We start from the raw sequence: 19,295 nt of genomic DNA, 5'->3' as shown, positions 1-19,295 counted from the left end.
CCAAAAGTCAAAACTGTGAGATCAAAGAATCCAACTAAACTGAACTAAAGTCATTGATGAGAGAGTACTTGGGTGTTGCTACTGACCTTCCGGTTTATAAAGTGTCACATGAGTTACATTACAGTATGTGTCCTTTGAGAACACGCATCTAGCAACCTACCAATGTGTCCCTAATGATGGATTCACAAAATGACAATACACTCCAAAAATAAATCACAATGTTAAAAAAATTAACATATCTGAAAATTAAAAAAAGAGCAAATAGTAATAAATTCATAATTGACATGGTTCATCTCTGTCCTGAACAATCTGTCCAGTCTACAGTTTCAAAAATGGGCATTTTGTGAAAGTGCAGACTGCATATACTGTATTAAGTATTTAATTTTGCCCACATGAAACATGATGGACTATAAATGATCCAACTCATTTAAGAATGAACTTACAGGATCCTTAACTAACTAGGGTACTGAGGCAATTTACATTGAAACCATTGTATTTTGTAGACTAATAATTTATGACCCAAAACATTTGTTCATTCTTCATGTATTGTATCAGTAATTTTATTGCTTTATAGCATCTGTTTTGTTATCCAATTAATTTATAGTGATTTTAGTTTTAAGTGGTCAGTCATTAAGAAAACAAGAGAAAATAAGAGGTTGTACAGATATGTGCACAGGATGAAAGCTTTTGTGTAGATGTAAAGTCACATGTCCCAGAACCCCCCATTCATGATTTAACATACAGTAAATAATGTCACATCCTAAGGAGGAAGAGAGACGATACAAGAAACATTGTAAGAGTCTGAAACATGTCAGAAAGAGAGACAAAACATTTCATTTGGACGTCAGAGAATGTAACTTATGCATCACAAAGTTTGCTGAATCAAAAAGCAGCCCAGAACAACATCCACCTTTAACATTGTTGATTTTCAGTAAGCTTTCTAATACTTTATAAATATGTCCAGCCTTTCCTTTTGGTATTATTTTTCTATTATACTTTCTTATATTGGTATTATTATACTTTAATAAATACCATGTTACTACTTTCTCTTTATATCTAGAGCGATTAAAGTAATAAAGTAAATTTTATGGCACCTGTGTAGGGGGATTTGAAGCTTGTTCTGATATTAAGTAAGACAACACTTGTTTGTAAGCGGTATATAACAAAAAGATATACGATATTTCATGTGTCTTGGGAATATCTCATACATACTTATGCTGATGAGAAACAATGTGGAATACTGCAGATTGACTTTCAGCTAGGCATGACTCATACATAATTGCATGAATAGGATCTGTGTGTGCATGTGTGTATATGCGTGTGTGCGTGTTTGTCTGTGTGTATTAATTGTAAATATGAGTGTAGGACAATCTAGTGATGAACATGGTAAGTCTCAACTTATCCCTTGATAATACAATATCCTATCAAACATCAGCACTTTGAAAAAATAAATACAAAACATATTCAATCTTTTCTGGCAGTTCAGATGAAAACAGCTGCACATTATTTCACACCACAACTTCTAAGCTCTCACATAAAATAGTACTATACACTAATAAAACATGAGTGTTTCTCTTTAATATGAGACAATCTTTAAAAAATAAGTAAAATAATTGAAAACAAGGTTTTTTTATATGAAAAAAACTATTTTATGTCTTATAGAAAACATTTGCACTGCCACACATAGTGATAAAACAAAGGCATTGCTATATCACTCTGTTCAACTCTTTTGAAAATGATCTGCATGTTGCTTCTAGGTTTCTAGGTAGTGTATACAGTAATTACCTTTTTTTCCAGGCTGTGAGCAATCACCTGTGAAAACAACGGACCAATTTAATTGTTATTCAAAATTTCTTCATATTTCTAAAAAGACAATGTTAAAATTGCTCCAGTCTCATATTACTCACAACTTTAAGCTGCACTAAGCAAATCTAAAAAAGAACTGATGGATGAATGAATAATCACATACAGTATTAGGCAATTTTTTGGCTGTTTTTAATGGATATAATTGAAGGATGCTGGGAAAAAACACAAGGTAGTAATTATCACAGCACTACTATCCAATATAGAGATAAGTTACACTAGGACAATTTAAAATTACCAAGTCAACCTAACACACATGTTTTCAATATTTTTAGGCAAAGGCAATTGCTCTATTGTCACTCATTGTCAAACCCATTTAATCTAATTTCCGAGTCACTGGGGGCCTGAGTGTACCCCACCAAAACTGCCCTGAAAATTATACTGGTTTATTTATAGAGCACATTCACACACCTTTAGGACCAGTTTAGAGTAATCAGTTAAGTTAGACTTCATGTCTTGGGGAATGTGGGATGAGAATAGGACCACCCAGAAGGAAACCCCTACAGGCATTTGGAGAATATGCAGACTCCACAAGGACAACAACCAACTGAAGGATTTGAACTCAATTCAATGTGAAGAAGCTGCACTAATCACTGTGTTATTATGCTACCTGGCATAATCTTATTTTATTTTATAGTGTATTTTTAAGTAGTAAATGTTATCATGAGATTTTACAGTGCACGTTTCATTAATAATATTCATCATAATCAAAATATGGTTTTCTAAAATATTTGTACCATTCACATTATAAACAGAAACTTTTCACCTTCATAAACTTCTGACATTACAGGAACAAGACCACATGCTCCTGCAGAAAAGATGTAGCCTCCATCCATAGTAACAGCATCCGCTTCTTTTCTCTAAAAAAATAATTAAAAAAGGATCAGGATCAATAGTATTTGTGTGTAAACCATCTGTTCATAAGATGGTTTATAGTTCTATTGTGATGTTTCTTTTCATAAGGACCACTTAAATCAAATGAAGTAGTAGAAAATAACTTTATTATGCCAAATAATATAATAGGAAGTCCTGAACAATAAATAAACATATAATGCATGTGCCTTTTTCATAATGTACAGAATCACTGAAACAGTGTACTCTATAGAATATACAGTAAAAAAAAATAAACAAAACTGGCAACAACTAAAATAAGAAGTATTCAAAAGTCTATTCTTCCCATTTCATTTGGTTCCCCATTAAACAAAACAAGTCTTTCAAAATATCTTTGTGAAATTTAAGAAAAATGATATAAACACAAACCAATGAAAATTTTCATCTATATTGACTGAATACTGCCACAGCATTTGCTATCAAAACAATTCTTACCTTCCAAACTACTAAAAAAAGTTTTCACAACTGCAACACTACTAAAATTATGTAATCTTGAGTGGATACTTTTCAATTTCCAAAATCTTCTTTCCACAGAAATCAATATCATTGGGCAATTTTTAAAAAGATATTCTAATGAAGAAATATCATTATTTGTATGAAACAGAACAATTCCATTATTCTCTAAAGTTGAAGATATACAACATTTCAACATATATGGATCAAAGATGTAAAAATAATGATTATACTTATAATTTAAATTTATACTTATAGGAAGGGTGCACTACTATGACAAAATATTTGATGATTATTGCTTTTGATATTATAATTGCAATTATTATTTTCAATTAACAACACTACAGTGAAATATGTATTAGAATCTTAATTTTGCAGAGAACCAAAAAATAAATAAATAAATAAATAATGTGAATAAAGTTAATGTGAAATTGTTAAAATGCGGATTATTTGAAAAATTAAATATTTCATATCCAATATGTCATCTTATTTGATTTTAAAATAAAGATACAACATGCTTACTGAAATATTTGTGTCAGTTCTGTAATATTGTAAGTCATGTACAAATAATAACAAAATACACATTGGATTTAGTACAGTTTCCTTGCAGACATGCATTGGATTTAATACAGCTCAAATGGTTTTCTGGATGACTTTAGAACAAATGTATCGGTTTTTAGACATTTTAAAAATTTCCTTGCAACATATTTTGATTCATTTTAATTCCACCATATTTTAAATGACTAATCAGCAGCATTGCATTAAAATTAAAACTTTGAAGGACTCTGTTAATTCCAGTCTACAGGCTGTATGGCAGCTTCTGTATTAACATAAAGTTGTGATCCAGCTGGAAATAAAACTAGAGTTGAAGAAGGGAATAATTTCAAGATCAGAATATACAGTTTTTAAATAAAAGGAATAGTTTTAAATCAGTTGTTTTTATTTTGAAAGGGTTTATCAAGAGAAATTTATTTTTTTTCTCAGATGTGTACATTTTTAAATAGATTATGCCTTATACAAATATGTTGTCCTTTAGTAACACAAAGGCAATAACTTAACACAGTATTCCAGTGGAGACTTCATTAGTGCTGTTTTTTAGTTTTAAGAATGATCTCCTTTTATTTGTGCTTGACATGTAATTCTATGTAATCCAATAACCTTCTTAATCACTTCTTCATTGTCTAAAACTGGACACCAAGACTTCCATTTCCTTCTCATATAGATGAGCTTCTAAATTTCAGACCTGCTTTTACGTGTTTAAATTTAAGTCTTATATTAACATTTTACCTCCTATATAGTACTGTACATTTTACCTATATTAAAAGTCAATTAGCACATCTGAATAAGGCTATATCATAATCTACTGTAATGTATCGGCTGAATTTTTGCTGAATTCTACCTTAATTTGCTATCTTCAGAGACAACTTCTCATTTATACTCCCTGTAAGATTATTTATATAATTAAGAGAGCAATGCCCCGAGCATTAATTAATTGACGCATGGGCTTTAACATCATCTATAGTTTATCTCTCCATTTTCCTTTGCTTTCTGTTATTGATGGACTTTTGCACCCATTTACAGGCTTCACTTTGAATCTCTACTTTTTTCAGCTCTGTCACGTGACTCTCTAATGGAACTGTCTTGTGGGATCAGGCTCCAAAAATGGTGTCCTCTAAATGCTACTGTACCCACAGAATACTTGTTCTTCAGGATATTTTTAAATGCCTGCTAATCTTTGTAGAATGGCTATTGCTGAGAAGTGTAACAAAGGGATTACTGCTGCTGTCTTCTGCTCACTTTACTGGAAGATATAGGCTAAAGAATGTTTTTTCCAGCTAGTGAACTTGTTGTTTAAGATGTATACTGTCTTACTATAATATTAGGCCTTTGTAACCACCAAGTGATGCAGAAATCTAATTTGTATCATCCTCACCGCCAGTTTAGCTGTCATCTTCTAGGTTTGCCAATGTTAGTTATTTGAATCCCAAATCTTATTTCTTTGCTCTTAAGGATTCTCGGTATCCTTTAGAGTGTGACCCATTTTCTTCATATATGTGATATCACCTCTAAGCATGTTATCTTTGGCTTCCCTCTTGGCCTCTTTCAACCCCACCACCATCTGGGTGTACCACTTCACCTAGTCATCCAATGCCTTTCACTCCCCATACCCAAACTACCTTAGTGTACTTCTCTGTGGACACAACTCATATTTCTTCCACACAGTATTTTTCTTAACTCAGGATTCATCATCCTCTCACACCACAACACTCCACACTTCCCTGATCATTTGCATCTCGGTTCTTTCCACCTTTGTGTCATATTCCTTTTTCATCAGCCAAACCTCCCTCGCATAGGCCATTCTAATCTTTACACAGCTTTCATAAATTTTACCCTTTAATGCCATGAAGACTCCTTTAGAATTCAGAATGTGGGATCAAATCTTGAAACTTCTTTCATGTGCCTTTCACTCTGTCTACACTCAACCTGTCACTTAAGTAGCTGAACCTCCAAACATTCTCCAAAACTGATAACACTGATATTTAAAAACTATAATTTTGAATAGTCTGGCAGTTTATTGCTCAATATTACCCACATTCTCTGATGCATTTTAACCCTTCAGTAATCTCCCTTTCACACAGACCTGTCAACAATTTAACTCCAGTACCTCAGACTGCTTTCCAACATTTCCAACATCTCTCCAGACTAATGCACCAGTTTGCTTCTTCACCTTTTTCAGTGCTTCTACAACCTCATCCTTCAGTAACATACGGCATAGTATTTCTGCTTTCTTATTATCCCCACTTATTCTCCTCATTCAACAACTTCATATTCTTCTACATATTCTTCATTTACTTATATAAAATATATTTAATCATCTTAGTATCAATCATAATGTACCCTTCAGCATTCACCAAACAATTCACACCTGCCACATTCTCACTTTTGTTATCTGTTTCAAGATTATGACCATAATTCTATTTACCACTCCCTACGGAAACTCTGCTTTTTCTCAATATCCATCTGTACATCAGCATTCCACTGTATTTCTTTGTGTCTAAGTGGTCTCTTTCACATTTCACAGACTTCTGTTGTTTTCAAATAGACATTCTTCATCATTGGCTATTTGCCATTCTCACCAGATGATTCTGAAACCTTGTTTGTGCTTGTTACCAGTTTCAGTAAATTTGCTTCTCACACTTTCCTCCTTCAACTTCCATACCTTAAACCTTGAAATATTCTTCCTCCAAGACTGGTAAGATGTGCTGAAAATCTTTTACTAGTAAAGATTCTGAACAAACTGCAACCCAATTTGTGTCTTTCTTTGGGAGTCCTGTTAGGAGTGCATTATAATAATCTTAGTAGGCTAAAACAAAAGCGCGAATTACATTTTCAGCACCTTGAGAAGCTATAAGAGGTCTACATTTGCAATGTTTCTTTAATGAAAAACACAGTCTTCATAATATGGCTATTATGTAACTTGAAGTTTAGATCTGAATTCATAATAATGCCTAATATGTTTACTTCTGGTTCGATTTGTAAAGCTAGGTGATCAAGTTTATTTCTAAAACCCTTGATTTTTTCACTACAGACAATAAATTTCAATTTTACCCCCTTATTTAGCTTGAGGAAATTGCTACTATTACATTCTGTAATGCAGGTAAGGCCCTGGATCAAAGGACATAGATCCTCAGGGCCATCAGGTGATATAGATAAGTAAATCTGTTAGTCATCTACATAGCTGTAGTAGTAGATCATCTTTTGTTTATAAATAATCTGTCCTAATGTAGATTGAGAATAACAGTGGACCTAGAATTGATCCTTGGGGTATACCATATACAGCATCATTGACCACTAACATAGAATTACCACAAAGAATGTTCTGACTGTTTAAATCAATTTAAAACACTACAAGGTAGATTCACCTACTGACTAAAGTGATTAATGAGAAGTCAAATGTTGTATAAAAAGTCCAAGACAACAAGAATAGATATGTTGTTTGTGTCAGCATAAACCTGCAAATCATTAACTGCTTCAACCAACACAATTTCTGAACTGTGACATACCGTGTCTACAATTTTTCTTTAAAAAGGTGCCTTACAGATACACAGGGATTTTTTTTCTTAAGCAGTGATTTAGCTACTGTAGTCTTAAAAAATCTTGGAAAATACACAAGTACCTTATGAAACATTAACTTTTTCTAGTACACTGTCAATTAGCACATCAGAAACTTCTTTGAAAAGTGTGTGTGTATGACTGGGTCAATTACATAAGTGGGCAATTTTAGCTGAGATGTTATTCTATGAAATTCAGGGATTTTAGTAAAGGGATTTAGTTCACTATAATAGGCACACCAAACAATGCTTGCGTTTGAGGACTGTATTATATTACATCTGAAAATGTTTAAATAATCCTTAAAAATGCTGCAAAAGCCTCATTTTCTTCCATTGACGTTTTAGAAGTAATTTGTTAATGTTTAATAGATGATTTATAGTTGAACATACCCTTGAATTTTCAGCATTTTCATTTATGATTGTCTCTCAGGTCAGACAACTTTGTTGGATTTAGTTATACGGTATGTGAGTTTTCAGCATTTTATAATGCACTGTTAGTTTAGTTATTCAATTTTTCACTCAGCCTTTTGGTAGTTTAATTTGTATTCAGAAAGAGCTTGGATTTCCCATGGTATTTTAATAATGGAAGATTTAACAGTTTTTCAGGGGCTTCTGTGTCAGCTTTGGTTCCCCACTTACCATTAAAATATTCCACCTTAATGTTTATATTACTGCCCGTATAAGACTGAGCACTATAATCAGACTGGCTGTTTAGAATATTAGCATACCTAGAAACAGCAGCATCAACATAACATTTTAATAAGATGCTGTTTTTAGTTAGTCTCAGATATTTCTAGTTCAAATAAAATACAGTGATGGTAAGGTATACCAAAGTCTAGGACCTACATAATATCAATATTAAATTCATTTGACATATCCAAGTCTAGCACATATCCTCCCTTTTGTGTTGGTTAAGCAAAAGAGGCTAACGGAGATCAAATGAATGCAGTAAGTTAATAAATTCTTTTGCTTTGAGATCAAAGTGGTTATCTACTGAACATGCAAATTAAAAGTTTATTAGGAACCTATCAATTATTTATTATAATAACCCCAAGAATTCATTGATAAAAATGCATTATATTTTGGAGGATGACAAATGGTCAATATGAGACAATATAATACTACTTGAATAGCAAGTAATTGACTCTCTTTCCTTGAAAACCAGAATAAATATAATTATAATTTGGAAGTGCTGCTGCATTTAACACAAACAGGTGACTGGATATTAAACAAGTTCCTTATACAGTAAATGTACTGAAATGGTCTAGGCAAATGACTATTCAGAACATTTTGAAACACGTATATAGAGAGTATATTTTTATCATTATAGTTTATTTTCTCAGATTCCATTTGGCCTTCATATTTGTGCCATTTTTTCAGATGAAAGCAAGAATAGCTGAACATGGTTCTTTGTATCATGTAGATAGTGTTTGAAGGGTGGAGTGGTGGCTCTGAGGCTAAGGATTTGCACTGGTATCCCGAAGGTTGGCGGTTCAAATCCCCGTCACCGCCAAAATAGGTCCTACTCTGCTGGCCCCTTGAGCAAGGCCCTTAACCTTCAATTGCTCCAGGGGCGCTGTACGATGCCTGATCCTGTGCTCTGACCCCAAGGGGTATGTGAAAACTAACGAATTCCTAATACAAGAAATTGTGTAAGGTGAAATAAAGAACAAAAAAAATTGCATCTCATTTTCCTGATATACAGTACATTGCGAAAAACATTAAAACCATTCTTACCATTATCATTCCAACGCAATCCTCCACAGACTCTCCTTTTACACAGTCAATTTTAGCATTGCCTTGGTCATCAGCACTGGCGATACTCCATGCATCACATTTGTTTTTTTCATAGTGGCTAATATAACACCATTTGATTGTGCCATGGGTTGATCTGCTCTCTTTTTGATCAGATGCTGAAATTAAAACACAGATACATAATTTTACCTGTTTATTCATCCAACAGCTTTCAAACCCATTTATCTGTCTTTCTATCTTCTAATCTGTTTTTATAGTCCAAGGTCACAGAGGTGTTGGATCTTATTCTGACTGTATTGGGTCCAAGGCTAAAACCAACTGAAGATGGGTGCCAGAATATCAATGCTTATGTATATGCACACATTTACACACAAGCCAATTTAGAGTCACAAATTAACCTAAAATGCTAGGATTCCTCAAGTCCCAAAGCAGCAGTGTTAACTTATATTCATCTATCCAACTATTCTTTTTTTAACCTGCTTATCCAGATTAGGATTGTAGGAACTAAGGCAGTGCCTCAGTTCACTGAACTATGTGTTCATCATGTCCACACTGACACTCTAATAATGAAGAGTTGCCTAATCAATCTTTTGGATGTGTGAGGAACTTACAAGTACACAGACACATGGAAAAAGTACATACCCTAAATAGACAGTCACAGGGTAGAGGGGTTAAACCCAGGACACTGTATCTGAGAGCAAACAGTTCAATAACAATATTCACCTTACTTTTTTTCAGCCCACTATACCAAGTAATGCAGCTGAACATAATGACCAACTGTACCAAAGTTCAATGAAAGGACTGTAAAAAGTAAAGGAAAGTAAAAAGAGTTTACCAAAGAGAAATATGTAAAGCTGAGTGTCCTTAGATATATATATATATACAGGATTGCTATTTCTCCAATCCTCATGATAGATGAATGTATGGATTCTGGTAAAATGTCATTTTTTCTTAGTATTTTTTTTAATAAAGAACCATAGTTATCCTTGCACCATCTCACAAAACAGTCTGCTTCATGTGATTTATACAATGGCTTTATTCTTCTACAAATATCTACAATCTCATCATAGTGTCATCTGTATTCGTTATAATGGATCAATGATAATTGTTATGACTCAGATCATTAGTTTTAAAGGATAAGAAAAACAGAGAGGAAACACAATCTTGTGAAGACTGGTGTCTGATTGAAAGCTCTTTGTATACACTGTCTCCAAATGATTAAGAAGAAAGCCACAAATCCATAATGTAATGTACAGCTCAATATTTATAAAATTAAATTCATCAAGCAATATGTACTGTTTGAAAAGTTCAAGGAAAGTAAAAAAAAAAAAAAAATCAGAAAATACTCTGAAATATTAAGATTGTTGGTCCTCAGCTGTGAATGTATGACCTTTGAGTTAAAAAGATTCAAAGTAGCTTTTGTATCATAGTGGGTAATAGGAGAATTCCGTTCCCTGGGTGAATGGGTCAGCTTTTAAGTTCAAGTGTCATTACTTCTGAGTATGCATCATCAAATTGAATTCTCTCCAAACCCTCCAAATTGTATGCATGCTGATTGGCACTTACACTGCAAATTTTTCACTTATATATCATATATTCCAGCTTACATGACAAACATATCATCTATATGTCATAATACAGATTACATACTAGAAGCATTTATAAAATTCATTGTAAGTTTTAAATTACCTTTTTGTATAAAATGACAAATCAATGTTATCACTGGCGTGCACACAAGGGCAGGACTGGCAACTATCCCTGTCCTTCTTGTTGAATGTAAACAAATGCTCTTAGGAGAAACTAGTCATATTTTACTGCTGAACTGCACTGCTTTTATTTTTTTATTTTGCGTCATCAAAACTGCTATCCTTGTTTTCCTAAAAAAAAAGCCATGTACACACAGCTAAACCAATGATATGTGAGATTTACTACATTGGAATGGTTTCCACCTCACTGGATTGAATTTGTTTGGATTTTGTGGTAATATTTGCAACACCTCTGAATTTTATAGAGCCTAGTGGGGGTTAGGTAAAAAAAATCCTTTCAAATGAATTACATAACTCTTTCAAACAGATCATTTTTAAAATTTTTTTCTGACTCATATTTCAGTAGTACAGAATCCCATTCTTCATTAATTAGTTCAAACAGAATATTATTATTTTTCCCCCTTGCAGCCCAGTTCTTATTATAGAGCCCTGTATGGTTCCCTGGCATACAGTTCAGTGAACTTTAAGGTGTGTGTTAAAATCAGTGAACCGGAAGAGGAACTAGTTGGAAGACTACCATGGTTGAAAAGCTTCTTTTGAGAAGTACTGAAACAAGTGTCAAATGCAGGGGAAGTTACAAGAATCGATTTATGGAATTTTCTCTGAGAATGTTTTTATTCCAGTCAGTGCTGGAAATATTAATTGAACAAAAGTTAAGTTTTAAATCTAGTCCATAAAGGCACTAAACAGCATTAAATACACTAAAATGTTTGACTGGGTATACTCTTCTGGTTCCAGTACACTAAACTGCATACCAGGTGTATTAGCATGATTATTTCCCTCTACTTATTCTTTACCTATTTTCTTCAAGGATAAGTGTACTCATCAGGTTCGTTTCCACGTTGGTCTACTGTCACACCTTAAGATTAACACACACACACACATAGATATTCACATACGCACAGACCCTAACCACAACAGTGCCCTATTAGTGACACACACACAGCTGGTTAATCTCTAGCACTTCAAACCATACACATACCTTATGACTAACACATCCACAACCTGTTGCTGTCTTAACACTTCAAGAGACTTACTTATCGGCACAAACAACATACAATGTTTTAAATATATCAGACCTAATTATTATTTTGTTCTCTAGGAATATATTCAAATATACTAAGGCTCAACATCCTTGGCTATAGGCCATTTATCAACCAAGAATGCCTTACTTTACATACTGTTCCCTACTATGGAGTGGAGCTCACACCCTCAGCCTTAATAAACCTTGCCCATTGGCTAGCTGTCAATATGATGGATGAATTTGCTCAAACTCTATAATCTATATGAGTACATCTGTTTTCCCAAGCAATAAAGTTTTTGATGTTTTAACAATCTCCTGTCTAAACCAATTTACACATGGTCCAGATCAGAACAGCTGGCTGTTCCCTTCACTGGGGATATCATCAATACAGCCTGAGGCATCTCCTGAATTCCTACTCAGTTCAAGCAGATAGTAGTGTGATTGATATTGGTGCAATTCAGGAAAATAGATTGCCTTAATGTTAAACGGCACATGCACGTGATCTGTATTTAAGTTCTGTTGTTTATGCAAAATATAATGAAAATATAGAGCAAAATTTACAGATTCTGCACACCACAACACCAGGAAATATAAATAGCAACTGAAATACGAGTTAGTGAAAAAAATTACAATTAATTTGAATTAGTTATGTAATTATTTTAACAAGTTACTAATTCATTTGAACATTTTTTTATTTTTTTATTTTTTTTTGCCTGACACCTACAGGGCTCTATGGAATTTAACTATTTGGATAAATGATACTCACTGAAAAATTTACAAACACCATTTCTTAACACGAGCAATTAAGTTGCATCATTTATGTAAATTACTAGCAAAATACCCGCGCTTCGCAGCGGAGAAGTAGTGTGTTAAAGAAGCAATGAAAAAGAAAAGGAAACATTTTGAAAATAACGTAACATGATTGTCAATGTAATTGTTTTGTCACTGTTGTGAGTGATGAGTGTTGTTGTCATATATATATATTGTCAGGGATGCCAGGGGCCATGACCCGGCCGGGACGCCAGGAGGGACCGGAAGAGGGTCAGAGCCCTGCCTGGATCACGTGGGGTTTGCCTTCCGGGTTGCTTTGGGGGCCACGGGTCGAGGGCATGGAAGCCCTTCCCTGTAGGGGCCCGTGGTCACCGCCAGGAGGCGCCCCAGTGCCTTGGGGACCTGTTACCCCAGCACTTCCGCCACACCAGGAAGTGCTGGGGGGAAGATTTATGATGGCGCCGGAGAGCAGCCGGGAGGACAGCCGGCACTTCCGCCACACTGGGGCGTGGCCAGAAGAAGATTGCCGGGAACACCTGGGGCTCATCCGGGTCCTCTATAAAAGGGGTCGTCTCCATTCATTCGAGGCTAGAGTCGGGTGGAAGAAGGACGAGGCAGAAGAGAGTGGAGGCGGCCCGAGAAGAAGGCATTGTGGCCAGGACTGAGTGTCATTTTGGGGTTTGTGCACTTTATGGACTTTGGACTGGGTCTGAGTGACCATTATTATTTGTGTAAATATTGTAAATAAACGTGTGGTGGTATTTTAACAACATGTCCGCCTGTCTGTGTCTGGGCAAAGTTCACAATATATATATATATATATATATATATATATATATATATTTACACACACACACATAAACATATATATATATACATATCTATACATATACACATATATACATACATATATATATCTACATATATACACACACACATATATATACATATACATACATATCTACATATATACACACACAGCTACTTCGTATCAGTGCAATACGCTGCTTGTAAAAACGGATAACTCCCGCTCTTACGTGCAAGTCTGCGTGGATATTATGAACTATCGTATTTGTTCAAGTTCTATTTAAATTTTAAATAGAAGGAATTTTTATTTAGTCGACAGAAATATCTTTGGTAGGAATGGTAAAAACAGACAGGAATATTATTTGTGAATAAATCAACTCAAACCTTAAACAACTTATAATATTTTGCTCTCCATAAACATATATCCTGTCTAATTTATACAAGTTAGAAATAAAGTAAACGTTAAAAGAACAAACATTCAAATTTCTTTACTCTTATGTAATTTTATATAAAAAATAAACTTAGATTTTAAATATCCCAAAAGATTTTGCTCTCCATAAAAATATATCCTGTCAAAATTATACAAATTCAAATATGAACATGCTGCATAACAAAACCTGGAAATATAAATAAAATGTGTTCCTTTCAGCAATAACAAATCAAATCATTCAGTTGTCTTTGCTCATATGTCATTTTAGAGCTGGACGCCTGGCATCTTTTTTTGGCCACAGGTTCGTTTCTGTTTGGTGTGAGGTTCTGTTGTTGTGGAGATTCTCAGGATGGATTGAAGGTGCTCATCAGTGAGGCGACTCCTGTGTGCTGTTTTGTTAGTCTTTATCACTGAGAAGAGCTTCTCACACAGATATGTGCTACCAAACATGCACAAGGTTCGAGCCGCATGTAGACGGACTTTTTTTGTTCTTCAAAGTCACCAAAGCGCCGTGCAAACTCAGTGCGCAGTGCGCTCAGTTTATCAGCAAAGTGCGTATTTGGGAACACCGTAGTGACGACTTGGTTTAACATTACTTGGGAACAGGGAAAGTGGGTCAAGGTGCACTGGTGCATTTGTGTCTCCCATAAAAGCAGCTTCACTTGAAATCACTTTGTGATTGTGCACGGTAAAAATGTCCGCTGAAGTGTCAGATTCTTATTTAATTATTCTGCTTTCTGTATCTTCTGCATTGCATTCAGGTTACCCTGATGTTTTGTCTCATAGTGCCGTCTTAGATTAAATTCTGTAATTACAGCCACATTAGCTCCACAAATGAGACACACGGGTTCAGTAAACATATACTCAGCCTCCCATCGGTTTTTAAAGGCTCTATTTTCAGAATCAACAATATATACATATATATATACCCGCGTATCGCAGCGGAGAAGTAGTGTGTTAAAAAAGCTAGAAAAGAAAAGGGAACATTTTAAAAATAACGTAACATGACTGTCAATATACAGTATTTGTTTTGTGAGTGTTACTGAGTGTTGCTGTCATCAAGGATTTGATTATCATTATTTCTTTCAATCAGGTTCAGTATTTGTAGGATGTGTTGTGTTCAAGTTACATTCCGTGTTTGTCAATCGTTGTAAAGATGACAGGTTTCATTCATCGATTCGTTTCTTACTGCATCAATAAACAGCTCGTCTTCTTCTTTATCTGAGACCTGACACACTGCATGCACGGGTTTTTTTTACACTTGTCTTCCTTTAGCGGGACATTGACTTTTTCCAACGTGTGCTTTGTTTCCGCAGTAGCTGGATTTATGAATATCCTTGTATGTATCAGACGCTTCATATTTTTGCTGCCTTTTCAATTGTGTAATTCGGTTTTTGTTCAGCGCTCTTTGGAACTGTTGCTTTTATCTGTGCACTGCGTCAGTTCACGTGAGCCACTCGGTGTACATGCATCAAAGGTTCCCAGCTGTGCTGGTGCCATCTCGTGCTATGTCCATGGCTGTATTTAATGTTACCTTAGTCCTGGCACTTAAAACTTTCTCTCACAGTTTCGCTGAGTTTGTGTCAAACACCACCCTGACCATCTCATCTTCCTCTCCATAAGCACAGTCCTTCACCCGTGAATATTTACCAGTGGCAGTTTGCTATTGGATTGCCGCTGACGGACGGCCTTATATGGGCAGACACTAAATTACAAACGCCAGCGCAGCCTGTCTATGAACTTAATTTAAAGTGTAGGTTTACATCGTGCTTTGTTTCCGAAGTAGCAGAACTCATGAATATGGTTGTATATGTCACTCGCTCGCTTCTTATTGTTTCGTTGCCTTCTCAATTATATAATGCATGTTTTCTTCAGCGCTTTTTTGAGGTCTTCCTGGTTTTCTATGTACTGCGTGATTACGTGGGAGGCGTGATGATGTCACACGAAACTCCGCCCCACGGCGTTGAAGCTCATCTCCATTACAGTAAATGGAGAAAACTGCTTCCAGTTATGACCATTACGCGTAGAATTTCGATATAAAACCTGCCCAACTTTTGTAAGGAAGCTGTAAGGAATGAACCTGCCAAATTTCAGCCTTCCACCCACACGGGAAGTTGGAGAATTAGTGATGAGTCAGTGAGTGAGTGAGTGAGTGAGTGAGGGCTTTGCCTTTTATTAGTATAGATTCAAGTGTTTCTAATGGAAAAATATTTTACATGAAATAAACTTTTTTCCGTAAATACATAAACATACTGTTATCAACTATTTTATGGCATATATTTACAGAAACATAACAAGTCTAATAAACTTCTCATAATTCTTGTGAAAGTATTGAAAAATGCTAGAAGTAGAAGTGCCAAGTGAACAATAGTTTTTATTTAAACTTCTGAAAGTTTATGAACCTGCAGTTACTGTTTTTTAGGTTGATAGCAAGAACAGATTTCATCCATTTCTGCTAACATCAGCCTTAAGGTTGCCAGAGCTAGTTTGAGATAAGGGAGAACAAATGCTCTTAGGATGCCAAGGAAGAGGCTGGAGTGGCTGCAAGAGATTTGTTTCTGATCAGGACCATGTGATGCAATTACTTTTATGGATATATATATATATATATATATATATATATATATATATATATATATATATATATATATATATATATATATATATATATATATATATATTTTTTTTTTTGCTTGAAATCAAGAAGCTGTCACTATAAAGTTAAGTATCATTGATGTCTGGTGTCGGGGTTTGAGCCGCAAGCCACTGATACCAGCAAATCGACAACACCTCATTGTGAAGATGACATTCCCAAATGGACTGCAGTGAGTTATTTAAGTCAGTCCTGGGGATCTCAACCAGCCAGACAAACATTCTTCCAGCCATGGCTCTGCCTCAGAGCATTTTTCCTTTGTTGACTTCATGATTTAGTCACATTCTAACCAATGAAATCATGCAAACAATCACGCAAAACATGTAAAAATATCCACTCAATTAAACAGTATATCAATTGCAAAAACAGGTGAAAATAATCAATTAACTATGACAAATGCTCAGCAAAAAGAAAATCCTTTCAATGCCACAAAATGTTCTGCATATTCAAACTAAATGAACACTGTTTAATCACAAACATGCTGTGTATCATAATAATCATGACACTCACTGTGTTTTAAAACAGGACTAAGCAAAGACATCACAAAGTTATCCAGATGGTCAAAAGAGTGTGTGGTTTCCACAGTACAGATGAGGAACAACTGTTGACTGAACCAATTTATCATTTGTCTTAACCAAGGGTCATAATGGACAAACCCAGCTGACAACCTTAAAGCAGAATGAGGATGAAACTGTCTTTCACTGTTTTAATGAGCTCCTTAAAACTTATGCCACATTCCCTGTCCCAACAGCCTAATTTGAGTGCTCATTTTCCAAGCTGCAATTTTTAAAATAAAAACAATATAATACAAAACAATCTGTGGTGAACAGATGTCTACAAGGAAACATTTGTTATAAATCAGGAAACAACTTAGTATAGGTTTCAGTTAGATTTCCAAAACATGCCCAAGAGTTTTGCCCCTGCCCATCTGTAAGACTCTGTATGTCACTGAATATTACCGATAATGTTTTCAAATATTTTTTGAGTAAATCTAACAAAAAAATTATGCAGTGTTGCACTTTACCATTTCTAGTTAGTCCTACTTACTTTTTGTGAGTGATCTTATAACGCTTGTATATTTAGCTCCAAGATAAAAGAAAGAGTTCATATTTTCAGGAGCTTTGACCAGCTTTACTGTAGAATCTTTAAACATCAGGTTTTTCCCTCCATAGTAGCTAGATTTAAAAAGATTTGGGAATTTCTGGAAAAAAGAAAGAAAAAGTTACAAACAAAATATAGAACATAAAATGAGGTGGGGTTGCTGTTTACTGTATGTTAACTTTAAATGCAAGTCAATTGGACAATGAGCCCCATTTTAGTGAGGACATCTGTCTTCATCTGGAAAATATTATGGAAAGATGTATTATTTTAGAAGTGTGTTATAGACCACCCAATGTAGACAGTAATTTTAATACAAATCTTTTTAATAACACTAAAAGGGCAAGGTTACATGGGGATATTATAATTATTGGGACTTTAACTACCCAAGTATCAATTGGGTTAAACTTGCAAATGGCAAAGTTCAACAGTTTTTAAAAGTGATCAGTGACTGTTTTTTAACTCAGCATGTTAAAGCACCAACAAGGGAGGAAGGCTGAATGTAATAAATAAAATTCTCAACATTTTCAAAGAGAGTGGATGCAAAGACTAAAACTGTTAATTTTAACTTACACAGGGGAAAATTTGAGCAGAGACTGTGAAGTCCAAGGAGACTGTAGTGGGATAAAATCCACATTGATTTAAAAAGTTGAAAAAGAAGATGCAAGGGAAAAAGCAGCTGTATAAGGTGTATAAGATTAATGAATCCAATGTGAATCGTAGAGTGTAAGAGAAAATGAAGGCAATCATTAAGAAGAATATTTGGAATGCTAAAAGGCATTTAGAGGGGAAGTTAGCAGATCTGGTGAAAGATAACCCAGATAATTGTCAAGGAGGAGGTGAATTGCATCAGGAATAGTAAAGGGGAATTAAAAAATACAGACAGTGAAATAGCAGATGCTCTAAATTTGCATTTGTGGAAGATGAAATTTATTGTAAGTAAATGTAAAGTATAACACACAGGAAGTAAAAATCTTAGGTTTGAACACACAATGGAAGGTCTGACTATCAAAAGTACAGCTTATAAGAAGGATTTAGGAGTCGACACTATCAACTTCCACTCAGTATTCAGAAGACATTAAGCAAGCTAAAAGAATGTTAGGTTATATTGCACAATGTGTAGCGTACAAGTCCAAGGAGGTTATGCTTAAGCTTTATAACCTACTGGTATGGTATGGCCTCACCTGGAGTACTGTGTACAGTTGTGATCTCCAAGCTACACAAAGGACACAGCGGCACTGGAAAAAGTCTAAAGAAGAGTGACTAGGCTGATTCCAAGAATAAAGAGAATGAATTAGAAGCAACAATTAAAAGAACTGAGCGTGTTCAGTTGAAGCAAAAGAAGATTAAGAGGAGACATGATTGAAGTGTTTACAATTATGAAGGGAATTAGCCCAGTGGATTGAGACTATTGTTTTAAAACAAGTTCATCAAGAACACAAGGATACAGATGGAAACTTGTTAAGGGTAATTTTTGCACAAACATTCGGAAGTTTTTCTTTACACACAGAACCATAGACACAAGAAGTATTTTACCAAATTACGGTGGTAAACCTCAGGAATTTAGGGAGTTTCAAAACTAGATTTAATGTTATTTTGGAAGGATTAAGTGGATAGGACTGGCAAGCTTAGGCAGAATGGCCTGTCCTTGTGTAGATTGTTCTAATGTTAC

The 19,295-nt window shown here is 34.7% G+C and overlaps 1 protein-coding gene across 1 annotated transcript in view; it reads right to left on the bottom strand.

Annotated features, from left to right (window-relative positions):
- Nucleotides 1-19,295, bottom strand: part of tfa (transferrin-a) — an 84,147-nt gene that overhangs the window by 33,457 nt on the left and 31,395 nt on the right. The window contains exons 8-11 of the mRNA XM_039764143.1: nt 17,573-17,726; nt 9,057-9,232; nt 2,630-2,723; nt 1,786-1,812 (exon numbers count right to left, since the gene is read on the bottom strand). Coding sequence (XP_039620077.1) covers nt 1,786-1,812; nt 2,630-2,723; nt 9,057-9,232; nt 17,573-17,726 — 451 coding nt within the window. The remainder of the gene's footprint in view (nt 1-1,785; nt 1,813-2,629; nt 2,724-9,056; nt 9,233-17,572; nt 17,727-19,295) is intronic.

Source organism: Polypterus senegalus, chromosome 1, assembly GCF_016835505.1.
Source record: "Polypterus senegalus isolate Bchr_013 chromosome 1, ASM1683550v1, whole genome shotgun sequence".
Classification (NCBI taxonomy): domain Eukaryota; kingdom Metazoa; phylum Chordata; class Cladistia; order Polypteriformes; family Polypteridae; genus Polypterus; species Polypterus senegalus.
Note: the sequence above shows the minus strand (reverse complement) of the source record. Positions and strands in the feature narration are given on the sequence as shown.